Source organism: Cricetulus griseus, chromosome X (genome assembly GCF_003668045.3).
Source record: "Cricetulus griseus strain 17A/GY chromosome X, alternate assembly CriGri-PICRH-1.0, whole genome shotgun sequence".
Taxonomy (NCBI): domain Eukaryota; kingdom Metazoa; phylum Chordata; class Mammalia; order Rodentia; family Cricetidae; genus Cricetulus; species Cricetulus griseus.
In genome coordinates this window covers 95,504,449-95,518,124 of record NC_048604.1, presented here as the reverse complement: position 1 = coordinate 95,518,124, position 13,676 = coordinate 95,504,449, and the positions used below count along the sequence as shown (strand labels likewise).

The following is a 13,676-nucleotide window of genomic DNA, read 5'->3' as shown; positions in this document are numbered from 1 at the left end:
GGTTTTAGTCATTGGAACATAGTTACTCAAAGGAAACAGGAAACGCTTATCCCTCTATAAGGGAAAAAACTGTATCACAATTGTGTGTGTGTGTGTGGGGGGGGTTCATTCTCAGTATTGTGGATTAATCAGTGATATTATTAATGTAACTATAGAAAGTGACCCAGACACCCCTTACCTTCATCACCATTCACTCTACCCATAGCATACAGATACAAATATAGAATGAAGAAATTTACAGAAGACTCTGTGACATAGAAAACATCCCTGGAGGATTTTGTAAATTAATCTGTATGATGAGGCATGACAAAAGCCTTGTCTTTAATGTATCCCAAGGAAGCTTGGTCATACCACGATGGGAACATGGAGTTGCTGGAAGATCTTACTGGAAGGTCAACTCAAAGGTCTAGGCTGACAGGATTGAGTGGTGTCTGCTCCCTGAGTGGAATCCAGGGCTGTCTTAGATTAAACAAGTTCCAGAGGCTCCCTCAGTATAGTCAGGCTCTTTCCTGTCCTTTGCTCGTGTGTGTGCAGGCCTGATTCAAACACAGATTAGGTATGTTCCAAAGGTCTTAGCTGCTACCTCCCTAAGTCACACATGTTTCTCAAAGCCATAATTCCTTATGATGGATAGGAAAACAAGCCCTTAGAAACCACTTCTGGAGAAAAAGGTCATTTGGCCTAGAAGGTGGGTGGAGAGAGAATACCAAAAAGCCGAGCCCTGACTCACCCAGTCTAGATGAAGAGCACAAGGGGTTTGAAACCACGTGATTACCTTGTCCGGTGGGATGGCATAGAGTTCTGGCACCAAGTGAATCCCATCTTTGCCTCTGATTAATATTCCCTCCAGAGCTTCCCGGTATTCTTGGACCTGGAAAACAGCCCCAGCACAATTAGTGTGACAGAGGTCTGACAGTTAATGATGCATGGCAACACAACTTAGAAAACAATAACAAACTAGGCCTCCTGGCAACAAACAGGGCAAAAAAAGCGCTAAAATGCTTGGCTGTAGAAGACCAGAGAGGGACTCCTGCTGACAGTAAATGTTAGGAGAAGGCGTACACCACTGCTTGTCGCTCCCTGGGTCCAGCCCCACTTGCCAAGTTTCCAAAGAGAGGGAAAGGGCAGCCCCAGAGAAAGTAGCTGTTTGCTCCTCAAACTTTCCATAGTACTGTCATTTATACTATGTACCAGACATCATTCCCATACCCTTCTCATTTAAATAATTTACTCCTAAGTTTTCTGATATACAAAATTTGTTTTACCAAGTTTAAAACATCTTGGTTTAGATATCCTTTATTAGGCAGCATATTCTATTTCTGCCTAAGTGGTGGTTTTCCAATAATTATTTTTTTCTCAAGGTTCTGGGGGAAATGGCTCAAGTTAGCAAAGTGCAAGTGTGAGGAACTAAGTCTGGACCCTCAGAATCTACATAAAAGGCCTAGTGGCACATCTGACAGAGACCAAGTGGATCCTGCTGTATGACATTTTTATTACATTCTGATGCTCCTGAATCTGTCAATAAAGCTTGTTTTGAATCAGAGGGGAGAGCTAGCTACTAGCTGACCAAACTTAACCACAGAGGCTTTGGAGGACTGAGGAGAGAGAGACACAGGAAGTAGTAGGGCTGACTTTTCCTCCCTCACCCCAGACCCTCTAACTGAATCTGGGATTTTCCTATTGCAGCTTCTCTACAACAGCTTTCAGCTGCAGCCCATTCTGGGCCCCAGACTCCACAGGCACCTGGGATCCAAACACCTCCAGCGCCAGCCACCTACTACTGCTGGCTCGGCCTTCAGGATATGTATTACATTGTAGGAAGAGGTTTTGCTTTTCTTTCCACAGGAGAGGAAAAGCTACGGATACTATCAAAATTGATAAAGATTCAATTTGAACAGGAGGGATCTCTTGATTAGAAGAGGCAATAGTTCATCAAGCAGCATGACCATTCAATCTAAACTGACATAAGACTAACAAATGCCTTTTATTTGATCAGATATAACCTGTCAAAAGGGAACCTCTCCAAAGTTAGGGGTGGGAAAGAATTTTGTTTTTGTCTTTCCAGAAGAATAAAGGAATCCAACTAAGGAATCTGAAGAACACCCGACAAATGAGACATCTGAAGAAAACACTCCATTATTTGCTCTATCTTGATACAAATATGCCAAATACAAATGGACTGGACATTGTAAATATAATTCTTATCTGATAATTGGTCTTATTATTTATAATTTTATTATGTTAGAGTTAAAACATTTCTTTTTTATTGAGACAAAAGGGGGACATGTTGTGGAATAATCTTTTTGTACACTGTGAAGATTTGTCACTTGAACTGATTTAATAAAAAGCTGAACAGCCAATAGCTAGGGAGGATTTTGGGGGCAGAGAGTATGCTGTGAACAAGAAGGGCAGAGACAAGAAAAGTTGCCAGCCAGAAATGGAGGAAGCAGGGAAGCAGCATGGGCAGTACAGAGTAAAAGTAATCAAGCCACAAGGCAGAAAGTAAATGAACAGAAATGGGTTAATTTAAATTATAAGAGCTAGTTAGAAACAAGTCTAAGCTATCGGCCAAGCTTTCCTAATTAACAATAAGTCTCTGTATTATGATTTGGGAGCTAGGAAAAGGGACAGAAAAATCTATTAACTTACCAGACCACTAGTTTTCACCAACCCAAAAATTCAAACAAGCATCTAGGGTTTATAAGAAAAGCTTCCACTATCTCGCTGTACCTGCCTCTCTGGTGCCTGTCCCACCAATGTATTTTAAAGCTGCCTTTATTTATGACTTACTTTCTTCTCTAAAACCATAAAAACTTTATGAAACTGTTTCCATGTTGGAACATGAATTTTGGAGTAGCCTAAATACATGTTCCTGGACCATGAACACTTAAAATGGTTACAGAAAAAACTCTCTCTTATTTCCTTAAAAAAGATATGAAGAATAGTCATTTTATTCTCCTTCTCCCCCCTGTCCCCTTGATCATCGTTAAGCCTATTTTCACTAAAATTCAAAGTCAGTCATTTAGAGAATATTCAATGGTCAGAATGAAAGACAAGAAGGCCCAAGATAAACTCTAAGCACAATGTAAGAGTAAATAACAAAAAGGGGCCTTAACATTTTAAGTTTACTGACTATGTTCCTGAGCACTGGGCTTTCAAAAGACAAAATGCACAAGACAGAGACTACAGCCCATCCCCTTCTCCTCCAGACCTGGGATGTGATTAGAATGGGCTCTGAGATGCCAGAGTGAGATCACGGCTAATAGGATCTATTGACATTATTGAGTGTAGTAGGAACCAGAAGATAGGACCTATCTGGAAAAAGTAAGTCATTGGAGTTATATTCTTGGGAGAGTGTACTGGGGCCCTAGCTTCTCCCCTAGCACATAGCTCGTTTCTTAGCCAATACGAGGTAAATAGCTTTCTTTCACTATAGGCTCCCTACCACAAGGTATTACCACACTATAGGACCAAAGCAATGAGGTTAAAACCACCCAGGAGCTGAAACTTCTGAAACAGTAAGCCAAAAAGAAATTTTTCTCCCTTTTAACTCTTTTATTTACAGTATTTCATCACAGCAACAGAAAGGTGACTAACACTGAAGGGCAACAGAATACTCCGTGTCTTTTAATAAAATCATTCTGGCTCAGGTGCCGAGAATGGAAAGAACAGGGAGGAATGCTGGAGCCTGGGAGACAGTTAGGGGGTTGACAGACTAAACAAGATGTTATCTGAGAGTATCACTAAACCACAGTACCTCTGAACTAGACCTAACAACAACAAAATGACCGACTGCTCTGAAAGGAATAAAAGGAATGCCTGTCTGAGACAGACAAGAACTATGCCTCCTAGCCCTCATGCCCTTGTCTAGCTCCCCCCAACCCCGCCTCTTGAGTATGTGACAGCCATTTAACCGACCATGTGATGGAGACGCTTTGCCAGTTCTGTCATAAGATTTAAGAAAGCTTGGCAGCCTATGCTTTTCCTTTCTTAGAGAAAAGACAACTACGGCATGAAAAATCTAATGACCCAGAGATTCTACTGCTGTGAAAAGCCCAAACAAGGCACATGGAGAAGAACCAGGTCCCTGCCACAGCTCAGCTGAGCTTCCAGTCTTAGCTGGCAGCCAGATTCCACTCACCGGTCATGTGAGTGGGACTATCTTAAGAGTAGGTCCTCTAGCCCTGTGAATATCCCAGGGGACATAGGGAGAGAGACAGAGTCAATCTGTCCCTGCTGGCTCTGCCCAAGTAACAGAATTATGAACAAATCAATAAAATAGCCATTGCTTTAATTCACTAGGCTTTGGCAAAGTTTTTTAAAATGGCAATACATAGCAGAAACAATGACATGGAGTGTGAATGACTCTGCTAATAGTGATCAGCCCATCAATGGGACGAAGAGGCTTATGAGCACAATGCCCAGCATTTTCTCACCTGAACAGCATCACCATTGAAGATTCCATCTATGATTAAGTAAGTCCAGAACACAGGCCATTCACATTCAATGTTTTCGAAGAGCTTAAGTTCAGCAGGGTCATAATGCAAGCGATGTGGGTCCTAGAACCAAATAGAAAACTTTTAGAAAAGGATGTTAGATTTTATATACAATGCCACTGTGCCTCACTGGGTTTTCCTTGCCTGCCTCAGTCAGTGCAGCTTTGGTATGATTAGGAGTCTACTATCATGGGGAAATGCTAGTTTGGGCAAAATTTTAGACACTAAATCAGAAACACACACAGACTCCTCAGAAGATAATCTGATTCATTCATATCATTGAATTAGTCACTGTGGCAGTAAACCCAAGGAGAAGGCTACAGATTACCTTTAAAAAATAAGGTGTGAGCCACAGACTTAGTCATCCTTGATTTACAAACTGGTTTCACATTACTGGCTTGACCTGATGATCATTCTTTTCTACTTAACTCCAGGCTTGCTGACTCGAAAATTATACTTTCCTTCCCGATAGTCAACATATAATTATAATCCGTAGAGGGAGAATGACACAGTGGCAAGTAGATATGGAGAAGTTAAGGAACAGAAGAAATGATATTTAAATACAACCTCTCTTGGGGTTTTATAACCATCCCGAAGGAAGCGACAGCATCCATAACGGCCCTGGTAAGGTGAAGGTAAAAAAAAAAAAAAAAAAAAAAAAAAGCTGAGCTGATGAAATCAAAAATTTTTCTTTGCCTTTTAATTTCAACTGAAGTCAGTCCTTCATCCCCTTTCCCTTGTGTTTTTCAGTGAGCAAATATGTACCAGCGTTCTTTGCTTTAATGTAAAGAATTCTTTTAAGTACTAAGCAAAGCAAATTGAGACCTGATGAGTACTCAGAAGAGAATACAGAAGCATCCCATCCAAGTCTGGGGTGGGGCTGCAAATATGATTATCAAGGACTCAGTGAGTGGCCACTCATTCTGCATGGTTTACAGTATTAGACACAGATGCAAAGGTGTCCTCACTAGGTGAAAAAGCCACTGATATTTGGAATGCCTGGCTCCTGTGTATATATCTGGGAAGTTAAAAGGATACTCTGCAGATTCAATGTACTCAAGCCATACATGCTGAAGAGGGTCTGCTTCAGAGGCCTAGCAGGGCTTGAAGGAGGGGAGGGGGTTGAGAGGTGGACGTATAGAAGGGGGTGCTTCCTGAACTCACTATGTGGCAGCTGGTTCACTGGATGCAGATGCCAGGGCTCCTCTCCAGCTTTCTGGATGTCAAGAAAGGAGGCTGGGTGCGATGGTGTCTTATCTGATGTCCCTAATCACTGGATGGTACCTTTGGGTGCCTATTTCCCAGTTTCTTTTGGGGTTTGTGCTGTCCTGGCAGGCTTAGCTATCACTTGTCCTGGAGGCTGGTACAAGTTCTGTGAAGTTCTGGGAATCATCCCTGGGGACTTGGCATAGAAGTCACTTGTCCCTAAATCACCCCCTTTCTCCACAGAGCCTCACCCCTCCAGTTGCTTTCTTTTTGGAATATGACGGGAGACTCTTTCATTGCTTTGTCTGCAAGGGACAAAGGTATTTATCACTGAATATAGGTGGGACAATCAACATGTAAGCTTTGACTTAGGAAACTTTCATCCTTGAACAATTTTATGGGTTTCTGTTTGCTGAAAATGTAATATGGTCTCAGCTTAGTCATCTGTTAACTGCATTTCACCGAATGGAGTAACAGATATTCCCCATTCAAATTTTTATTAGAATACAAAAAGGAGTTTCATTATATTTCATAATAAAAATATTTCCTAATTTTTATATTATTGTACTTTGTTCTCATTTATCTCCTATTATGTTCTTGTCTCCCTTTCTCCCTCCACAAGCTTCTTTCTATAAAGTCAACCTTTCTCCTTTTATGTGGCGTGTGCATACATGTGTGTGTGTGTGTGTGTGTGTGTGTGTGTGTGTGTGTGTATGTATGTGTGCATGTGTAGACTAGAGGTTGATGTCAGCCATTTTCCTCACTCCCCCTCCACCTTATTTTTTTTGACACAGAGACCCACTGAACCTGGGATTCACCAATTCAGCTAAACTGGTTGACCAGCAAAATCTTAGGGGTCTACCCATCTCCTCCTCCCCAGCACTGAGATTATGGATGTGTGCTGCTGTGTCTGGATTTTTAAGTGGGTGCTGGGGATGTGAACTCAGGTCCTCATGCTTGCACAGCAAGCACTTGGATACGTGCTTTTGTTCTGGCAGGGTCTATAGAGCTTTCTAGAGATTCTTTAGGGAATCTTCCTATAACCTCTACAGCAGTAGTCCTTAACCTTCCTAATGCTGGGATCCTTTAATACAGTTCCTCATGCTGTGGTGACCGCCAACCATAAAATTATTTTGTTACTTCATAACTGTCATTTTGTTGCTGTTATGACTTGTAATATAAATATCTGATATGCAGGATATCTGATATGTGACCCCCATGGGAGTCACAACCCACAGGCTAAGAACTGCCAATCTAGGAAAAGCACACCATGAACTACAAGGATAAGCTAGCTGCCCCATGTCATTACATGAATATGACATTTAATGCAAAACAGAGGAACATTGGCCAATGCTTACCTGAAGCTTGGAAATGATTTCATTTTTGGTCACATTTACTAGGTTCACATCTTCTACTGCAAAGGCCGGAAAAGAAATAATAGAAAGAAGTCCAGCATCGATTTCTTTAGATGTTGATGCTCTTGGCAACATGGAGAAAAGAATTGACTGAATAAAAAACAAGGAGGTAATTTAAGCTAGAGAAGCAGGACTAGTTAGATATAGTATCTAGGGATCATTACTTTGGCCTAAAGGAAACATTCAAATGAGTTTGTCTATTTGGAGGACTCAGTCTTAGCAACATGGCAACCACTGGCCACCCCTGCTTACCCAGCCACACAGACAATGCTTCCTCTTCCTTAGGAGAGGAGGAGGGAGTTGAAGAGAGCATGATAGTCTGAGGCTGGTGCTAAGAATTGCTATCTCCCTTCTTTCCATGTCCACTGATGGGGAGCAACTACAGCACTGTTTGTGTCAGCAGTCAAGATGTCTAGCTACAGATACAGAAACCAGACAAGAACACTCATACAGGACCAGCACAGAGAAACGAATGCTTTTGTGAAATGGGACTAGGTGAATTAGGTAAATTAGAAACCACTTTAAGGAAGAGTAAAATTCGTAAGATCTCATGAGTGGTCAGACAAAATGGTAAGAATTAGTTTAGTTCCAGATTTTTTTTTAAAGATTATCAGAGGCACTACAATATGGCCTCAACAGTAAGGTAGCTAGATAATCGTAGAAGGGGGTTAGAATAAGAAAATGTTCGGAAAAGTAAAGGAACTAATGTTGAGACATAGCATATACAGACACAGGCTAGACACCTGCAAAATCAAGCTTATTAAATATTCCACCTGAAGATAGAGATAAGGCATTATACCAAATTAATATACAAGGACTCTGAGACACAGGATTCATGCCCAAGGTCATGTAGCCAGTGATCAAGAAGGATTCGAACCCAGCTTATACTTTCCCACCATACTATATATCTACTAAGAACACATATCAATATTCCTTTATTAATGTATACTGTAAGAAAATACCATAGACTTCATTAAAGACTATGCTAAGTGGGGAAAATGGAATGAACCAAAAGGTGGGGTTAAGATGACTAGAGCCCTTCAGCTCTAGAATAAAACCTTTTTTATAGTCAACCAATTCTTAGCTCAGTTCTTTTATACTCGTGAATCATTTAATGAGTGGCACATTCTTGAGAAATACAGCATTAGGTCATTACATCATTGTATATGTATCAGACTTACAAACACTTAGATCGTATAGTTGACTACACACATAGGCTGTGTGGTACATTTTGGTCAATAAGAGACAAAATACATTATGATACTACAGTATATGTCATCCCTCATTGATCAAAATGTAACTATAAAGTACAAGGTTATAAGCACTCCTTTTCAGCGTTTCTCTGCCTGGAAACACAAACTCTCACTTGAAGCTTTTTACAAGTGTTTTGGGTTTAGTTTTTCTTTTGGAGACAGGGTTTCCTATAGGTTAAGCTAGCCTTGATCTTGGTAATTCTCTATGTAGCTGAAAATGAGCTTGAACTTTTGGTCCTCCTGCCTCTTCCTCCTGGGATTACAGGTATGCACCATCAAACATGGTTTATTATTTACAAGTTATGTATCTGACTCACTTTAGTCTCAGCACATAGTAGGTCCACACTAATAATTAAGGACTGTCTGATTAGTGGCACCCCCTACACTGTACCAATTATTCCAGTGACCTGTACTTCAAAGAAGTTCTATGAATGTGCTGTTTCTCACATGTCACCTCCCCTCTCACCCATTCTGCACACCATGCCTCCTCACTTCAAGTGAAATGCCACTTGTCAGCCACTCCATTTGGGAGCACTAAGAAACAAACCTATGAGAAAACCACTTAAGCTCTCAAAAAACATAAAACAGATTTTGCTTCTAGCACAACCAAGATGCTTTGGCTGTGAGCTCCACACAGAGAGAATCATTATGGCTTATGTCTGCATAATACTTTCTGAAGTACTTGGGCAAGTTGTCCAGGTTCATTTACTCTGATCCTTATGAGGCAGGAGGGAAGGTGCCTATGTACATGCCCAGTTTATAGATGAGGAAGCCGAATCACAACAAGTCAACTCAGTAACAGGAAGTAGAGCCCAAGCCTTTCCTGGCCAGGATTCTCCTTCCCCACTTTCTGAAGCTCTGGAGGAATGACTATTACCTGGCAGTGCTCAACTTCGTCAGGCAGGACATGGATGACTGATTTGCGTCCTCCATGGGCTCCAAAAAGATCGAGTTCATCAATTGCCTCAAGTGCTGCCTACACAAATGGGTGACAATTACTTTTCTGTTTAATAAGCACACATACGCACTAATATGGCACTCCTTTTTCATTAAGCAATCTAACATACACATTTCTCCTAATAGCAATGTCTTTCGGATCGAGCTGGAGTCCTATTGTCACGGTCTCTCTTCATTTTCAGAAGCTCAGAGCCTTCCAGGATGACACTACTCATTCTTTTCTTTCAGATTTTTTTAAAAAAAATTAAATTAGAAACAAGCTTGTTTTACATGTCAATCCCAGTTCCCTCTCCCTCCCCTCCTCCCCTGCCCCACACCAATCCCCTATCCCATCCCCTTTCTGCTCCCCAGGGAGGGTGAGGCCTTCCATAGGGGTTCTTCAGAGTCTGTCATATCATTTGGTAAAGGGCCTAGGCCCTCCCCCGTGTGTGTAGGCTCAGGGAGTATCCCTCTATGTGGGATGGGCTCGCAAAGTCCATTCCTATGCTAGGGATAAGTACTGATTTACTACAAGGGGCGCCATAGATTTCCGAGGGCTCCTCACTGACACCCATGTTCATGGGGTCTAGATCAGTCCCGTGCTTGTTTCCCAGCTATCAGTCTGGGGTCCAGACACTACTCATTCTATGAATAAGAAAGAAAACACAGGAAAATACTTCCTCATATAAAGTAATATTCTACCAAAAGATGGAATAGTAACAAGTCTGTAACATCATGTGTGGGGGCACTAAAAATTCTTTCACTTATTTTTGCAGTTAACCTACCTCAGAGTTGATTGAGAAAGTTATTTTGGCTTTCAGTAAAAAGTACATTTTCTGTCAGTTTGGCATAACAGAACATATTCATTGTTGCTTTTAAAACTGTGGCTCTGGAGCCTTCGTGCTGTCTAAGCAGTTCATGTCTATGTTGAGAAGGAGGTGCGAAGGAGGCACACTACATGTCTTCAGCAAGAGATTCACACTAGTGGCCTATAGGCTGGAAGGGCCCCACAGGCACATCCTGTTTGGCTTTAAGAGTTCCCCGCCTCCCCTCTTGTCTTCTGGTCTCCATCCCTGTCCTGCCTTGTCCTATCACCTCTCTTCTCTTTTTCCTTTTTAGAACACGGCCTCAGTATGCTGCCCAGGTTGGCCCCAAACGCCTGGGTTCAAGTCACCATCCTGCTTTAGTATTCTGAGAAGTTGGGATTAGAGGTACACATTACAGTGCTGGCTTGAAGACCATTTTTGTAACTGGTTTTGAGTTTAAATACTTTCAGGGACAGTTCCCAGCGTCCCCCACATCTCCCTCTCGCTCTGTTCCCTTTCTATCTGGCCAGCTTCACTGATTATTGTTACTTATCTGATCTTGTAGACTTGACCATGTGCATCTCATCCACAAAATGCTTGTGCTACCTTCACTATGACCTAGAGAGGAAGACTGGCCACCACTAACACAGCTTAACAGCAAGAGCTTGGACCCATGAGTGACAGCAAATCATAAGGGTTCAACAATGTATTTTCCGTCACATGCAGATTTCAGTGCTGGAAAGCTATTTTCTTGACCTATAATTTCACTTGGCTGGAGTACAGATGCCACTTGAATTTCATATATTTACTGCTGACTTTTGAAAAATAAAAGTACTGGTCATATTAAATCCAAATCCCCGAAGAAGAAAACCAGACAAAGAAGTAAATACACACAGAAGGGAAAACAAACAGGGCTGTCACCTTAGCCATTCCCACAGAGCTTGCATTCAGTTCTGGAATGCCCTGATTAGTCTTATCTCCACGTTCCCACATTCCATAATCCTAGGGGAGAAAAAAGGGAGCCATCAGAGGTGGGGGAGTACATGAGAAATACTATGGAAAAGCAATTTCTTTATGTTAGCACAAACACAATGAAACATGAGTATGTCTTCTCAAAGGCTTTGTGGCTTTATATATTCATTCTGTTCTTGCTCAATTTCAGCTTACGTGGCCTCCGCAGAGAATTCTAGAATACTCAAGTGGAACAAAAGAGCACACAAAGACACTCTGAAGGATTATTTCGAAAAGGCATTAATTTGTAACAAACTCAATTTGCAGTGAACAATATATTTTACTTATCTTAAAATCAAAGTGCTGCCCTTCTATTTGGCCAATGCCTTTGAACTTATTTAAAACAGTTTCAAAAACTATTTTTAGCATTACCTCTTGTGTAAAGAATATGTTCAGTAAGTCCAAGGTCAAAAGTGAAAAAACTGAACACACATGGTATTAAAGATCCATTCATGCAAATTAATTCAGAATATTGTCACACAGAAGACTATATATATATATATATATATATATATATATATATATATATCCATATCCCAAGTGTCACATGTTGTTTCAAAATGCTGCATACACTATAAAAGAGCAAAACCCTAACAAAATCCAACATGGCTGCCTAAACATGACACTATGAGCAAATATGACACCAATAGACATGTTAACATGGAAGTGTAAAGGCTCATGAAGCCTCAACCATAGACAAAGAACTACAGGCAACTAAGATATACTGACAGTGGGAATCATGGTCTTCCCTGAGCACACCAACTCGTTATCCAATACCAAATGGTTAACCCTGAAAAATATATATACAAGTAACATTATACAGACACAGTAGATTATATTTAGATATTTAAGAACAACACACACACACACACACACACACACATACACACACACACACACATACACACACACACACACACTAAAGAAAAAGGCCATGAATTTGAAAGAAATCAAGGGGGTATCTGGGAAGGTTTGGAGGGAGGAAAGGGAAGGGGGAAATGACATAATTATATTACACTCTCTCAAAATAAAGAGCATGGATTAATATGCTCCATAGTGGCTCCTACTATGTAAAGTCATGAAAATTGAAAATTAAGACTAATGACTTAGAATGGGGGGGTAGTAAAGACTTCAAATATGAAAACAACCAGGTATAATACTTATACCTGTAATCCCAGCACCTAGAAGCAGAAGCAGGAGAACTGCTGAGTTTGAGGTCATCCTGTCTCAAAAAAATTTAAAAATAAAAATAAAAAAGGAACAAACTAAAAGCCAAAACAAAACAAAAGCAAGGAAAAACGTTTTCAAATGTGAACACTGAAACCTAAGATACTCTAGTGCAATTGGAGAGGCTGCAAGCAGGCCTTGTAGCTGGATCCAAGTGTCTTTTCTCATATCGGAGCATTCTTTTGCTCCTAATATTCTATACTCCAATCTAGCAGCCATAAAATTCATCCTTGAAGACTGTGTGATAAGTTCAGCCTCCATTTCAGATAAATTGAGCAATAGTTTCTTTTCCAGTAAATAACATCAATGGCTCTCTGCATGGCCATACCCTCTATAACCTGGCCTGCACCTTCAGCATGCCAGCAAGTTGACAGACACTCCACCATTTCCAGTGCCAATTTTCATCTGAAGTTTGTGCCTTTACTCTGCACCCTCTACCCCAAATGCTCCTCACCTCTGCCCTCCTTAAATCACACCTTCTCCCACAGCCTCTTCCTGTCTGCAACTGCTGGTTACTCATACTATCCCTGCACTCAAATGCCCTTTCTCTTCCTCTCTACTCATCTCCCAAGGTCCAAATGAAAGTATACCTTTCCCACAAAGATCTCACAAGTTTCTTTAGACTGGGGTCTCTCAATTTTGGCACTCCTGACATTTTGAGACAGATAAGTCTATACGTAGGTTTGAGGTGGCTCTCTTATGTATTATAGGCAGTTCCTGGCCTACATACATAAGATGCTCTCCTAAATGTGATTGCCCCAAATGTTTCCAGATACTATCAATGTCCCCTGTGAAAGAACAATTACCTATCAACACAAATCACTGCTTTAGAACTGGGATTAGAAAACTACGGCCCTTGCTCATTTTTTTAGGAAGTTTACTTGAGACACAGCTGTGTTCATTTGTGTACACAATTTCTATGTAGCTTTCCTGTTGCCAAGTTAAGTAGCTGCAGAAGCCATACTGCCATCTGCCCTTTCCTTACTACTTTAACAGGCAGCCTTGCAAATCAGTTATTGTTGAAAGCAGTGGTTGTCAACCTGTGAGTTGCAATCCTTTGAGAGGCAAATAACCCTTTCAAGGGGTCACCTGAGACCATGTGGAAACACAGATACGTGTATTATGATTCATAGCAGTAGCAAAATTACAGTTATGAAGTAGCAGTGAAAATAATTTTATGGTTGGGGGGTCACCACAACATGAGGAACTGTATTAAAGGGTCGCAGTGCCAGGAAGGTTGAGAACCACTGCTCTAGAAGCGTATCAAGCCTCACCTTCCAACACAGACAGAAGCCTTGAGGAAGTAAACTGTTTATACTCATAGTG

The 13,676-nt window shown here is 41.1% G+C and overlaps 1 protein-coding gene across 11 annotated transcripts in view; it reads right to left on the bottom strand.

The window, feature by feature from the left end:
• Positions 1–13,676, bottom strand: part of Phka2 (phosphorylase kinase regulatory subunit alpha 2) — an 81,681-nt gene that overhangs the window by 39,130 nt on the left and 28,875 nt on the right. For all 11 annotated transcript variants that reach the window (XR_004771383.1, XR_003488357.2, XM_027432796.2 and 8 more), the window contains 6 exons: positions 11,034–11,114; positions 9,248–9,346; positions 7,061–7,207; positions 5,064–5,117; positions 4,437–4,559; positions 776–871 (listed from right to left, as the gene is read on the bottom strand). Coding sequence is in view for 9 of the 11 variants with exons in the window: in XM_027432796.2 (XP_027288597.1) it covers positions 776–871; positions 4,437–4,559; positions 5,064–5,117; positions 7,061–7,207; positions 9,248–9,346; positions 11,034–11,114 (600 nt within the window). In the remaining 2 variants the exon portion in view is untranslated. The remainder of the gene's footprint in view (positions 1–775; positions 872–4,436; positions 4,560–5,063; positions 5,118–7,060; positions 7,208–9,247; positions 9,347–11,033; positions 11,115–13,676) is intronic.